We start from the raw sequence: 14,968 nt of genomic DNA on the forward strand, positions 1-14,968 counted from the left end.
CCAATTATCTTTTGGTCTGTGTTGTCCACTCTCCGTATGTTTTCTGTCCGCTGCCGTGCTACTACCCTACCACGCAGTGACGCCATATGCCAGAATGCTTTCTACTGTGGCTTTGTAGGAGGACACAGTGGAAATGGTGAGGCATCTTACATGATTAGATTATCTGCTGAGAGTCACTGATGCACAATAGTCTTTGTCTTAATTTGTAATTTAAAGAAATGACAGTGTCAACATCGAGTACTAGAACTTCGAAAGTTATCGTGCATTTTAACCTAGATGCGGCCAATCAAAAGACTACTTGCAGAGTTTGCAAAGCAGACCTTGCATATCACGGCAGTACCTCAGTGATGCACCAACATTTAAAGAGAAAGCAAGTCGGACAGTTGAATAAAATAGTCTTACTTGCCAGTGTAAGATTAAGATAACATTCAAGCCAATACGGTTTTGATGACATGCATTTTACATATTATACATGTACATTTTTCTATAAACGAGTGTTTGGGGTTCAAACCTGGGCGACATATGTATCTTAAATTAAATTCTTAAATTCAAAGAACAAACCTCTGTTGTTAAAACATTTAAAACAAAAAATGTCAGTTGTTAAAATCGTTTGAAATCAAACTGTTGAGAATCATTACGTTCTTTTCTTACAAACTTTGCAGTTGACTACTAAATGTACAACACAAAATGCGCATCACACTTGTTTTTTTTTTTGTTTTACTGCTGCTAATGAGCCTGTTCTTGGTTTACAGCAGAGGTCTGGAACCTAAGGCTTGCGAAGGTCTGGAACCTAGGGCTTGCGAGCCATGTATGACTCTTTCCATGAGTACATATGGCTCGGAGATAAGTTTACTCAAGCAAATGGCATCCGGGTTGTTCCAGTTCTGATTGGCCTATAACAGTGATTGACTCATGTAAAGCCGTTGTAGCGTTGGTAAGATAAAGGTTTGGTCAAGTTTTGAAGGGCACAGTTGACACTACAGTTTACAGTCAAGGGGTCACACTAACAGACCCCGTTTTTGCTGTATGTCAATAAGGAATCCTTTAAATGGAAGCTCATTAAATAATGTATGTTCACAGTTGAGACACATTGATGACAAAAACCCACATAACAAACTGTAAACTCCAAAAAACGCCAGCTAAGCATACAGAGCAATTGGTTGAGTTTGAGGTAGGAGTGGACAGATTTAGTTGGGTGCACGGTAGGGGGTGGGCGCATCTCTGCACACAGTTTGCTTCCTTTTGTCTCGCATGCACCAACTGCGCTGAAGGGAAATACTTTACAGCTGGAAACTTATCGTTTGCAGGGCTTTTGTGACATTTTTACAAAATAACTGCTTACACCTTGTTCTGAAACCATTATTTATGAAAAAAGGGTCTACAATCTTAAGTAACTTCTGGAGGGAAACCTGTTTGAAGTGGTATATTTGTTGATATGGGACACAGAGTGCACCATTATTATTATTTAATTAATTTTATCAAATCTATCTATATTCTCCATGTGAAAAAAATGAGTGTAAAAATAAGCTCTGTCTGGAGAGCTAGTTTGGCGGTTTTGCTGAAATTTGTATTAAAAGATATCATATGGCTCTCTTCCCCTTAAAAAAATGCTATTAGGGTCTTTTGGTCAAATAGGTTCCTGACCCCTAAAATATTTACCTGTTTTTATTTTTTGCCTGTCCCTAAAAATGGGACAGAGTTTTATTTACGGATTAATGTTTTTACTGACTAAGCACTGTGCCTATTTGGTTTTAGATAGGGCATTTCTATTTGATTTAAGTATGAATCATCCGTATGCTCAAGATAATGTGTGTTTTTCATCTGTGTCTGGCACAGATAGTGGAGGTCTTCTGGAACGTCCTTGTTCACTTACCGGGACTCCTGAGTGCATCGAGTGAGTCCGGCACCACTTGCCGTCGTAAGCTAACGCGCTAACGCTAACTGGTTAACGTGTGCAGGCAAGCCAAGCGTCTCCTGGTGCAGATAGTGGAGCGCTGCCGGAGCGCTCCCGGCTTCCATGGCGAAGGGGATGGTGGGGCCTCAGTGCAGGAGATGTTGATCCCTGCGAGCAAGGTGGGGCTGGTTATTGGCCGAGGAGGAGAAACTATTAAACAGCTGCAGGTGAGGGCAGAAAGCGTGCAGGATTCTACTTCCCGTGCAAGCCTTGGCTCACGCGTGCCGCTGCCGTGTTGCAGGAACGAGCCGGCGTAAAGATGATGATGATCCAGGACGGGCCCCTCCCCACAGGAGCCGACAAACCGCTTCGCATCTCTGGAGACCCCTACAAGGTTCAGGTGGGAAAAGACCCACTCCTCGTTTTTATGCATCTATACTACTATACAAAAGTTCGTTGTCGCTTAGAAATGTATTTATTTCTGAAGAAAAAGGACTTGTTTTTTTCAATAAAGATAACATGGATATATATATATATATATATATATTTATATACACACACAAACACTCATGCACATTTTTGTTTATGCATTTTTTAATCTGTTTTGATTTTAATAATGCATTTATTGTGTTGTATTTATTTCTGAAGAAAAAGGCCTTGTTTTTTCAATGAAGATAACATGAATATATATATATATATATATATATATATATATATATACACACTCATGCACATTTTTATTTATGTATTTTTTAATCTGTTTTAACTTTAATGATGCATTTATTTTGTTGAGGTGTGTTTAATGTGAAAAATCTCCCAAATAGCATTGTCAATGTCATTTAATCCTTTTTTCTAATTTCAGCAATAGTTTTTTTCGGTTGTATTTTTGCCGCTCTTTTTTTTGTGTACACTTCTAATTATATTATCAGTTTTAACGTCCATAATGTTTGCACATTGCTCAAGGTGTGTTCATCAAAGTGTGTTGACAGCGTGGGAATTTCCCATACTGTGGGGCCAACTGTCTCTTCTACCTTTATTTTTGAAATCATTTTTTGGGGGGGGAATTTTTTCTTTTTACTATTATATCTTTCAAACACCTATTTCATCTGTTTAAACTTGAATTTATTTTGGAATGTTTGGTTCTTTATAATGTGTTCACATTGTTCAAAGTGTGTTCAGTATGTGGCGAGATCGTGGGAATTTCCTAAACTGCAATGCCAACATCACTTCATGTTTTATTTTTTATTAACCTTAATTTTCATTGATCATCTGTTTTCACTGTTCTGGAAGTTTTTGCCCTCCATAATGTTTGCACATTACTTGAGGGGTGTTCAATGTGCGCCCAAACCATTGGAATTTCCCTAATCGTAACGCTAGGTGTCAGCTCGACTTTTTTGTTTAAATTTTTTTTAACTTGGAAAATGTTAATCATTTTAAAATTGTGGGTCCTGCATGTAATGCGTGTTAGTTATTTCAGGTGTGTTCAATGTACATGGAGAACGTGGGAAATCTCCCTTCCAAGTAGTGGGTTAGCCTGGTTTTCACTGATGGATGTTGCGTGGTGTTGCAGGCGGCCCGGGAACTGGTTTTGGAGGTGATCCGGGAGAAGGACGGCGACTTCCGGGCGGGACGCGGCGACTTCTCTGCTCGCTTAGGATTGGCCAGCCTGGACGTACGTCAAAAATGCTTAGAAATCCCACCCTCTTCTCATTCGACAATGGTGCCTCTTCTCCCTCCCCAACTGGCAGGTTCCCGTGCCCCGGTTCGCCGTGGGCATTGTGATTGGCCGCAACGGCGAAATGATCAAGAAGATCCAGAGCGATGCAGGAGTGCGTGTGCAGTTCAGAACGGGTATGATGCACCTCACGCCGACAGCGCCGGTGCACTCGATCACGGCTATAGTGACCACGCACCTTCATCCCCACAGATGACGGCGTAAGTCCAGAGCGTATCGCCATGGTGATGGGGCCGCCGGAACGCTGCCAGCACGCCGTGCACCTCATCAATGAGCTTGTACAGACTGCGCAGGTAAGACAGCCTAAAAAAGCTAACGTTTGGAACGCTGTTAACCGCTAATGCTAGCATTTGCAATGCTTGCTGTTTTAAATGTTAGCGTGTTTTTCCTGCCACCACCAGTTAAACAAAGATTATATGTTAGATTAAAAAAAAAACTACGGACCATTCATTCTAAGAGATACTGACGTTAGTGACAATAGCTGCTGATGCGTTAAAAAAAGCTAACTTTATAAACGGCAACGATTTTAAAATTATTTGTCTTCTTCAAATCAATCGTCGTTCCACAATGTACATAATTTGAAAATAATCTAAACGAACAACCGTTGATTTAATCAATGAGCTTGTCACAACAGCATTGGTAACTGCCTAATAATGCCAATGCTACAAATTACGTCACCCTTGCTAGCCACTAATGTAAGCATTTTCGATGCTCGATGTTTTTGAGTGTTAGTGTGTCACTATTGCAACCACCATTTGATCAGAAACTAAACATACTCAAAAAGCTAAGAACTACGCTTTCTACATCAGTGACTTTAGCCACGGGTGCTAAAAGAAGCTAACGTTATAAATATTTATTGTCTTCTTTGAATCAGTTAATGTTTAACCCCTGAATGTTCTAGCGCCCCGCCTGGGCGTTGTCAGACTGTTGATAAAGTTGTGTCTTCCCAATGTCACCAGTCACTGAAATATGTCATGCCACATATCATAGTAAAGCATCAATTCTTGGGATTTAAGATATGAGGGCCATTTCAAAATATACCATGAAAAAGGTGTAAAAACCCTGTGAGTGCCGAGTTGCTCCGAGAATCGGACCCACTCATTTAAAAAAAAAAAAACAAAAAAAACGTTATTGACGATCTCCTGTCTTCTAGTGTCAACCTTTGAATGTCACGTGACGAGATTACTCGTCTTGTCACTATTGCTACCACCAATCAAAACAGGTCGATTTTGCTTTTTTTTCTCCGCCACTCAGGAGCGCGATGGCTTCGGCTCGACGCTTAGGGCGGGGCGGGCCAGGGGGCGCTCTGATTGGACGGTGGGCTCTCCCGGACCCATGCAGGAAGTCACCTACACCATCCCCGCCGACAAGTGCGGTCTGGTCATCGGTAAAGGTGAGACAACTGATTTTTGTGTCCTACTGGCCTGCAGAAATTTAGCGTTTGACGATTGCAGGCGGCGAAACCATCAAGAGTATCAACCAGCAGTCCGGCGCCCACGTGGAGCTCCAGAGGAACCCGCCCCCCTCCACCGACCCCAACGCTCGCGTATTTACCATCCGAGGATCAGCGCAGCAGATGGAACACGCCCGACAGCTCATTGACGACAAAATCGGGGTAACCTGCAAATTGACTTGTTTTTGATCTGCACTTTGAACTGCAATTTTGGCTGCTAAAGGGAGAAGCAAAACCATGATAAGCACAGAAACTGCATATTTACAACATTCTTGAGTATCTACACAGCAATTTTAGCTGTTAAAAGCTGAGGCAAAAAAACATGATAACCATGGAAATTGGACTTTTAGAGCGTGCTTAAATATCTGGGCTAAGAAAAACATTGTTACCATGGAAACTGGACTTTTGTAGTGTTTGCAGAGCCGCACTGTGTCTCTGCTGCTAAAGGAGAGGCAAAAACATGATAACCATGGAAACTGCCCTTTTTGTAGTGTGCCTAGAGATCCATACTGCATTTATTTCTGCTAAAGGAGAAGCCAAAACATGATAACAACGGAACCTGACCTTTTTGCAGCGTGTTAGCAGATCCGCCCTGCAATTTCTGCTGCTAAAGGAAGAAGCTAAAACATGGTAGCAATGGAAACTGCACTTTTTGCGAAGCAGATCTGCAAGCATACTGCAAAAAGTGCAGTTCAGTAAATGAGTGCACCAATTTATCACTTAAAAAATGCCAATAATGTTGACTTTTGTGCCCACAGGGCTCCGGTATCATGAGCAACGGTGGCTTTGGTTTTGGCTCATTCACCCAAGGGCCCACCCACCAGAAGTACGTTGCTATGGCAACCTGCTGCCGTGTTTTTGTTTTTTGTCTTATTTTATTTTCAATATTTTGCCGTTTTTGTGTATAGCTGCAGCGGCACTCAGGCTTTTGTGACGGGCGTTTGGGGCAACACCTACCAGACGGGCTGGCAGAACGCTGCGCAGCAGGATCACGGTTAGCCAATCGCCTTGCTCGGTTTTGTGGCCCCGCCCACGCTTGACGTCATTTTGCTCACCTGCGCAGGTCAGCCCAGTCAGGCCGCTGGTGTCATGAGCGACTATAGCAAAGCATGGGAGGACTACTACAAGAAACAAAGTACATTTGACAATTCTTCCAATATATATATATATATAGTAGAATCCCAGGATAAAACGTCCCCACCATTAGTGTTTTTTACTGTGGAATAACATGTATAACATGTAACATGAATATCATGTGTCAGCCAAGTTACGTCTCCAAGATGTCTGTCTTCTATCTTAGGGGCAATTTATCTAATAAGAAGTTTCAGTTTGTACTGTATTTATTGGTTATAGGTCCAAGCCTCACAGCAATGCTAAAGGTGGGAGGGAAGTATGATAACCATGGAAACAGCTTGCAATGATAATATGACAATAGTTTAGTTTTTTTTGCCATTTATTAATATTCGCTAAGGGTACCAAGGCTTGTAGTGATGCTAAAGGGAAAAGAAAAAATATGATAACCATGGACACAAAGCTTGCTATTTTAAAATATAATGGAATTGCCTTTAAATAATATTGGCTAAGGTTCTTAATGCTTGCATTTACATTTGAGGAGAAAAAAAAACATGATAACCATGGAAACAACGCTTGCGAGGATAGAACAGAATAAAAACCTCTTTGATGACTCAATTAACGTTGTTAATAACGTGAGTACATGTGACACTCCAGGATGGTCATAAAAGATTTAAAAGGAAAAGTGGATACAAAAATGATAACGAATACTGTAAACGCTTGTTTTTGGGAGTATTACGTTTCTAAAAAAAAAACCATTAAAACGCATTTGCAAACTAGCATAGTTTTCTATTCCCCACTGTATAGCTACTTCACTATGCGAGCCCCACCTGAGAACGTATTCATGCTGTATCCCGGGGCTCTACTGTTAAATACTTTAGGCTTTTCTTGATGCTGCTTTTTACTTGCATCTATAAAAGCGGGCATCTACCAATCAGCGGCTAAGGCCACACACTATTTTTTTCAGGTCAGTCGTCCCAGCAGAGTCCGCTGCCCGACTACACGGCAGCACTGGCTGAGTATTACCGCCAGCAGCCGTACGTGTGGAACGCCGCCCAGATACAGGTAACCCCGACCCACCTCACCTTAACCCCGCCCCCTTCCTGCCTTTACGCCTCTCCCTCCGCACCTTTTCCCATTCGCCATTGATGACGTCATTCCGTGCTGTGTGCAGGATCACTGAGAGGCCCCGCCTCCCTCCCTCGGATGCCACGCCTCCTCCCTTCCCGTCCAGCTAATCAAATGTCACACTTTCTTTGTTTTCGATTGGACACAAGTTGGCGTCACTTTTCATCACATGACCGTTATTTTTGTTTTTTGTCGTCTTAAAAAAATTCCAGGGGGACATTTGAGTCTTTTTTTTCTGACGTTTGTTTCATCCTTCTCAATTTTCCAACTGGACTTGTTTTATACTAATGTCCGACACTTGGAACTTGATGGACTGACGTGTTTTGTTTTTTCCGTCTGAATTCTTCATTTGATGTTAGCAATAAGCACCGAGTCCTCCTTGTCCATTTCTAAATTTATTTTAATTGTATTTTTTTCACATAGCCTTAGCGGATGGAAGGCGCTAGAGCACTACTAACGTAGCTAAGCTCTCCGCCTTATGGTGCAAAAGTAGCACACAAACTTATATTGTCACTGTTGTCTGTTGGAGGGGTGGGGATGGGGGGGATCATCAAATCACACCAATTTATTTGACTTGTTTTGTTCTCGAGCACATTAGGCAAAGGCGTGTGCCGGCGTGCTAGCTTAGCATGACGCGCTTGTCGGATGATTATCTGTTCACGTTAATTTTGTTGTTGTGTTTATTTGATTCTGTTCACAAGCTACGGTTTAAGATTTTTGGGCAGGGGGAGGGGGGGCAACTCTCAAGCTATGCAAAATGCTAACGCTAACGTACTCGAGCTGCAGGGAGGGAGTGGCTCGATGGCCTCCAAGGCCCTGGAAAGACTTTTCCTTGTGGGGGGGGGGGACTCACCGCAAAACTCCCTCTCCCCTCCCCCGACCCCCATTTCAGTCCTCCCCAGCTGCGCCAGGCTTTTGGATCTTGTTTTTTTTTTCTTTCTAAAGGACCTTTGTCCAAATGTAACCGACAGACTTTTCTAGTAGGCGAGGAAGATGATGACGATGTAACGGTGAAGGCTAATAAAGCGGCTCCTTCTTTGGGATTGTGATGACTTCCTGCCGCACATCAATAATGGATGTCTTCTTTTTTTTTTATGTGTTCATATCCAGATGGTCCGCTTGATGATGTCAGTGTGCACGCGCTCATGCACGCTTGCGTCCTTTCCATGCGTTGGAAAAAGTTACAATTGTTGGAATTGTCATTAATATTGCCAAGGTTTGCAGTAATCCATGATAACCATGGAAACAAAGTTTTCCAGTACAAAATACAATGGAATTTTCTTCATTGTCATTTAAATAATGTTTGCTATGGGTTCCAAAGCTTGCACTGATGCCGAACGGAGAAGCAAAAACATGATCCATGGAAACCAAGCTCACTATGATAAGATGGAATAGAATCGTTTTTATTTTCATTATTAATGGCTATAGGTCCCAAAGCTCCCATCAATGCTAAAGGCAGAAGCAAATACATGATAACCATGGAAACTAAACTTTCCATTATGAAATACAATGGAATTGTCTTATCATTTGTAAAAAACCCAATTAACATTGTTTCAACACGATAAGATGTGGCGCTACATGATAAACTTAAAAGGAAAAACTTGATTTAAAAAAAATTATATTAGGAAAAAATAGTAGTGCTTGCAGACTGGCCTAAATTGTATTTAAAATGAAAGTCAAGAAATAAAAGATGAATACAGTGGGACCTCGCTACTTCGCGGTTCCACGTTCGTGGGTTCAGAGCTTCGGGGGTCTAAAAAACAATAATAACAAAATAAAATAAATATATATATATATATATATATATATATATATATATATATATAATTTTTTTTTTATTATTATTTATTTTATTTTTTTAAGCATTTTTGAAGGGGCGTCGCTACTTCGCGGATTTTGATTTTTCGCGGGCGGTTTTGGTCCCCATTAACCGCGATAACCGAGGGATTACTGTATAATTTATTAATAAATTCATAATATATATATATATAAAGTTATACATAAGATATTTTTCAGGGTTGTTTGCTCATTTGGGGTGGTGATGGCCCTGTTCCTATAAGCACTGTACTTATTTTAAAGTACTTCACAAGGGGTAGTGGCCATCCGGGGTTGAGAAAGTCCTAAATATTGTCTTCCAGACTGGGTCTAGAGCAGCCAATGATTTCCAGGGCTGTGTTCATGAACCTCGGTAAGGTTTTATATTTGTCTGCAGCCATGCTCCTGACATCCCATGCCATTTTTTTTTCTGTAGTACACTTTTACTGTTTTTTTTTTGGGGGGGGGGGGGGGGGGTGTTGCAACAAACACACTGCAAAAAACAGTGAATTTGCGAAAAACTGTTAAAAGTGCGCTTGCGCGAATTGCGGTGAAGCGCATCATATTTCCGCCTCTCTTGGTGACTTTAATGGTTGCCGTTAAGTACAGTAAAGTGCTCGGTAAGTACAACTCAACTCTGCAATGAATATTTCATTTTGTAGGAGGGTGGGGGGCGGTTCTGTGTTGGTGGGTGGGTGTGTGGAGGGGGCGGGGGTCCTGTCTCGCCTCTGCGGTAAATCACGTGATCGGTGACTTACTGATATTTTCTATAAAGATACAAGAATAAGTCTAATTTTATCTTTTTGAGGGATTTTTTTTGGGTTGGATTTTTTTATTCTTTGAAAGTATGTTGTCATTTGGTTACGTTACATTTAATCTAACATCTCATTGCTTGGTATTTACCTTTTATTCTATTATCATATTTACGTACTTTAGATTATATTTTTTTGAAATTTATTTTATTGCTTTTCATTATTTTCTTTATTCATTTTTTAAAATAAATGACTAGATATTGCTTATTATTCTTTTAATAAATTACTCCATATTTGGTTCTTTTCTAGAAAGATACAAAATGCCATATACAGTACCTTTTTGAAAATGATTTTCTTATTGGGAACCACGGCGGCGCAGTGGTTGGTGCGTGTGCGGCACAGCTCTGAGGTCATGAGATCGAACCGTCCTCTGTAGAGTTTGCATGTTCTCACCGTGCTTTCATGGGTTTCCTCCCACATCCCAAAAACATGCATTTTAGGTTAATTGGCTGGTCCAAATTGTCCCTAGGTGTGAATGAGCAAGTGAGTTGTCTGTCTCTATGTGCCCTGCGACTGGCTGGCAACAAGTTCAGGGTGCCCACTGCCCGCAGATAGCTGGGATGGGCTCCAGCACCCCACCGACTGAGGATAAGTGGTGCAGATAATGGATGGATGGATTTTCTTATTTTATATCAATTTGTTTTTTTTATCATCTCATTGCTTAATTTTATTTAATTTTAATATTTTCAACTTTTTGTTTTTTTATGATTACATAATTTATTTTTTACTTTGGGTTAGATGTTATCTTTTCGCTTAGATTTTGCTTTTATTTTATATTATTTTACTTTTTCATTTTATTTCAGTTATTTTTTGGGGGAGTGTTTTATAATTATTAATTAATATATTTTTTATTATAGTGGGAAATAAAACCCCTAGTAAAAAAACATGGAATTATCAGTCTTGGGCAAGCCCTCAGACATTTTATTCCGTAGAACAAACTTGGACAAAAAGCATGAAAAAATGTATCTTTTTTGCCAACTAGTTGGCAATCAGAAACTTTAAAAGAAATGAATAAAAAACAGTGTGGTGATCAGTAAATACTACTTTTATGGACCAAGAATAGAGAAAAAAAAACATGGAATCGCTCCATTCTGAGGAAATAAATAAAGGATCAGTGCATTTTGAATATGAAATGAGGACACACACGGTCAATTTCCTTAATTGGGCACTTGGCTTATATTAAGTCTGTTCGTTAGTCAGCAGTTTAAAATAGTGCAGTTATCACACCTTGGAGGGCTCCTGGACGAAGAGGATTGGCAAGAATCATGGCTCCAACAAGAGAGATGGCTCTTGAGACTAAAGACAGGATTATCAAACTTCTTGAAGGTAACTCCACCTGTATAGTTGCCAAAGATGTGGGCTGTTCACAGTCAACTGTAGCGAAGATTTGGATTAAGTACAGATGCTGCCCTATTTACAAGTGAGACGATCGTAAGTTGAATTTGTTCATAAGTTAATTCAGTGCCATGTTATGTATGTTTAAGGTTTATATACATATGTGTAAGGCTTGTATAAGTAACCTGTATTGTTTTGTACTAAAGAAATTAACATTTCATAAAATAATATGCCCTATAAAGATAAAGCTCAGTTTAACTTTTGGAAGAGGTCCTCCTGCGTGTTTAAAAAGTGGCCGAAAAAAAAGCGTTCCGACCATTTTCTCAACCGCATCAAGCTTTCTTATTCCACTTACGTTTTAAAGGAAGCGGCCCGCCTCTTCTTTACAATTTACACCAACCACATTGAATAGATGCACGAGATATTAAACATAAAAACTTTGGAAGTTTTTAGCGCGCTAGTGATAAAGCACACGTTATGTTTACACGAACCAGGAAGTACATGCCGGATTTCTTCTGGGGTGGATATTGGGTGAGCTCTTACAGCGCCACACGCCGGTAGTGGCGGAAAGAAGCACTAACAATAATGTCTTGTACTCGGAAAAAAGTGCACCCAATACAAAATCTAACTTTCATCAATGTCCGGGTACTTTTCGACATTCTGAAAAAAAATTTGTATGTACTGTTGTTCGTAACTCGAATGTTCTTAAGTAGGGGAGTACAAACGGCATTGGAAGGTTGATAAGGCCAAGCTTATTTGGTAGGCCAAGGAAGACATGTAGGCGCCAAGACAAACAACCAAAGGCCATGTGTCTTGAAAACAGAAAATGCACAACAAGACAAATGAAGAGGGAATGGGAGGATGTTGGAGTCAATGTAAGTTTTGTTTATAGAAAAGCTAAGAAGAAATAATTGACGCTTAAACACAAAATAACACGACTGCGATGGGCTGAGAGGCAATCATGGACTCTTGATGACTGGATGAAGGTTATCTTCAATGATGGGTCACAAATCTGCATTGGACAAGGTGATAATGCTGTAACTTTTGTTTGGTGCCGTTCCAGAGAGATTCACAAAGAAGACTGCCGAAAGAAAACGTCCAAATTCCCACAGTCCTCAATGATATGGGGCTCCACTGGGGAGATGGCTGTGGTCAAATCTGCAATAAATGCACAAATTTTAATTGTGACTATTTTAATCAGCTTCTTTATTCCTACAATTGATTAAGTGTTGGGGGATGATGAACTAATTTTCCAAGATGACAATGCATCATGCCACGGATCAAAAACTGACAACATTCCTTGGAGAAAGATGCTTCCAGTCAATGTCATGGCCTGCAAATAGCCCAGATTTCAACCCAATTGAAAACCTGTGGTGGAAATTGAAAGCAATTGTCCACAGCAAGGCTTCAACCTGCAAAGATAATCTGGCAACTGCAATCAAAGAGTTGGCACCAATTTGATGAAGAAGACTGTTTGTCACTTAAGTCCATTCCTCGGAGACTGCAAGCTGTCATAAAAAGCCAAAGGTGGTGGAACTTAATCCCATTGATATGTTTTGATTCCATGTTTGTTGCTTCAGAATGCAGTGATTCCTTACTTGTTTCCCTGCGCTTGGTCTATAAAAGTAACATTTACTGACCATTGCAATGTTGTTACTTAATTTATTTTAGTGTTTCTGAATGCTGATATGTTGCACTTCGAAATGACCTTACGATTGTTTCATGTTTGTGACCTGAGTTTTTTTTCTACAGAATAAAATGTCGGGAGTGAAGGTTTGCCCAAGACTGGTGATTCCATACTTTTTGCTAGGGGTTGTAGAATAAGAGGAAGGGCCAAATAAATTTGGATGGATGGGGTAAAACGTGCTCTGGACGTGAGGTCAGTTAATTCAATGGACGCAAGCTTCCTCTTTCCACCTCCCTCACGTCAGACGTCATTTCCGCCTTCTGCCAATAGCTTGCAAGCTTTTCAAATTTTATTTTTGCTTTTTGGCCAAATCACTATTTGCAGCTGGTAATCTGCAGAATATGATTGTTTCGTTCGCCGCACTTCAACGATATGCGCACTTTAGCGGCAAACCGTTCATTTTGGCTTGCAGTGCACACTCGATTTGAGCCAACCGGCCCCAACCTCTGTAGTTCAGCCAAAATGCATAGTTCGGTGCTGAATTACGCACGGCTAATGTAAAGCTTTGTGTTTATTTTGGCGGTAAATTAAAGCCTCGGTTATCAAATCAAGTTAATCTGTGGGGTTTGGGCCGTCTGGATTTTTCTTACCTCTTCTTCAGTATATGGATTTGATTGTGATTATTGTTTCAAATTTAAACTTATATTCGTTATTTTACCTTATTGTATATCTTGTATTATTTTACTTTTTACTATTTTAGTACTTTTGATTTATTATTTTAAAGCTTTTTTTAAAATGTATTAATACTCTATAATTTTATTACTTTTATTTTTCTTGATTATTTTATTTGTAGTTCATTAATTTCTAATCTATTATTTTTGTATTCAATTTGTCATTTGATCATCTTGTTGCCTTTATTGTTATCATTTAATCACTATTTCATTTTCGATTTTTTTTTGTTTGAACTATCTTTTATTCTATTAGTCTGTATTTCAATTTTATGCATAATTTTCTTTATAGATTTAAAAGAACGCGCAATTAGCCTCCCCAAAAAATGAATTATAATATATAAAAATATATTCTATAAATGTCGCAGCTTAAACTTGTTTACAGGTGGCGTTTCAATCTTGTGACGTCACTTTTTCTGCACGTCTTATAGAAGTCTGATTGTTAGGCGCATGAGCATTTGGGGCGCTACAATGATTTGCATGAGAAAGTTTACGAAAAAATGCTAATCTTCCTGTGCATGGGTAAAATAGCCCGTATTTTGGGGTGCCCGAGCACCTCCAAAAATTACAGCATATTTAAAACACTTTCTTAATGAAGTACAGGCTAAGAGATAAATAATAACTCTCGATACCAATTTAAAAACTGAAAGTAAAACAACGTACTATTCAGTCCGTTTTTATTCCTAGCACCGCATTGAAGTATTTTTGCAGTAGTATTTTTGTAGCATTTTCTGTAGTCGATTTTTTTGTAGTATATCTGTGATATTACTGTAGTTGTATATCTATAGTCATAATATTTTAGTATTGCTGTTGTATTAGTTTTATTTAAGTTGTATTTTATTTTATAGTAAATCTGTAGCTGATTTTTTTTAGTATTTCCATAGTGGAATACTTGCAGTATCTCTGTAGTATAGCTTGAGTTGTATTTTGAGGGTATTTATACAGTCATATTTTTGTGGTATTTATGTAGCAATGTAATAGTATTACTGCACTTTTATTCTGGAGTATTTCTAAAGTAGTATTTTTTTAGTATTTCAATAGTATAATTTATGTAGTATTACTCATATACTATTTATGTTGCAGTATTTTTGTATGTAGTGATATTTTGGTATTATTGCTCTACAAATATTCCATACTAGTATCTTGGTAGTATATTAAGTGTTTTAATAGTACTACTGTTATACATTTGCAGTATTTCTGTTGTAATGTTTATGTGATCGATCAATGTTTATGTAATAGTATTTTCGTCTCATAGTATTACTGTAGTAGGATTTTGTATTATTTCTATAGTATTTTTTCAAATGAAGATAAAATAAAATGTCAATGTTTTTAAGCACTAAATTTGACATTTAGTTTTGTAGTATTTATGT

General features: G+C 39.2%; 1 protein-coding gene across 2 annotated transcripts in view; it reads left to right on the forward strand.

Annotated features, from left to right (window-relative positions):
* The window catches only part of LOC148365169 (far upstream element-binding protein 3-like), a 35,832-nt gene extending 27,508 nt beyond the window's left edge, over positions 1 to 8,324 (forward strand). For both annotated transcript variants that reach the window (XM_088335642.1, XM_088335643.1), the window contains 13 exons: positions 1,837 to 1,894; positions 1,959 to 2,121; positions 2,196 to 2,294; positions 3,465 to 3,566; positions 3,643 to 3,745; positions 3,822 to 3,922; positions 4,884 to 5,022; positions 5,084 to 5,244; positions 5,841 to 5,908; positions 5,991 to 6,076; positions 6,146 to 6,217; positions 7,121 to 7,218; positions 7,328 to 8,324. In XM_088335642.1, the coding sequence (XP_088191768.1) occupies positions 1,837 to 1,894; positions 1,959 to 2,121; positions 2,196 to 2,294; positions 3,465 to 3,566; positions 3,643 to 3,745; positions 3,822 to 3,922; positions 4,884 to 5,022; positions 5,084 to 5,244; positions 5,841 to 5,908; positions 5,991 to 6,076; positions 6,146 to 6,217; positions 7,121 to 7,218; positions 7,328 to 7,336 (1,259 nt within the window). In that variant the 3' untranslated portion in view covers positions 7,337 to 8,324. The remainder of the gene's footprint in view (positions 1 to 1,836; positions 1,895 to 1,958; positions 2,122 to 2,195; positions 2,295 to 3,464; positions 3,567 to 3,642; positions 3,746 to 3,821; positions 3,923 to 4,883; positions 5,023 to 5,083; positions 5,245 to 5,840; positions 5,909 to 5,990; positions 6,077 to 6,145; positions 6,218 to 7,120; positions 7,219 to 7,327) is intronic.
* The last annotated feature ends 6,644 nt before the right edge of the window (positions 8,325 to 14,968 follow it).

Source organism: Urocampus carinirostris, chromosome 5 (assembly GCF_059441175.1).
Source record: "Urocampus carinirostris isolate Australia breed hairy pipefish chromosome 5, RoL_Ucar_1.0, whole genome shotgun sequence".
NCBI lineage: Eukaryota > Metazoa > Chordata > Actinopteri > Syngnathiformes > Syngnathidae > Urocampus > Urocampus carinirostris.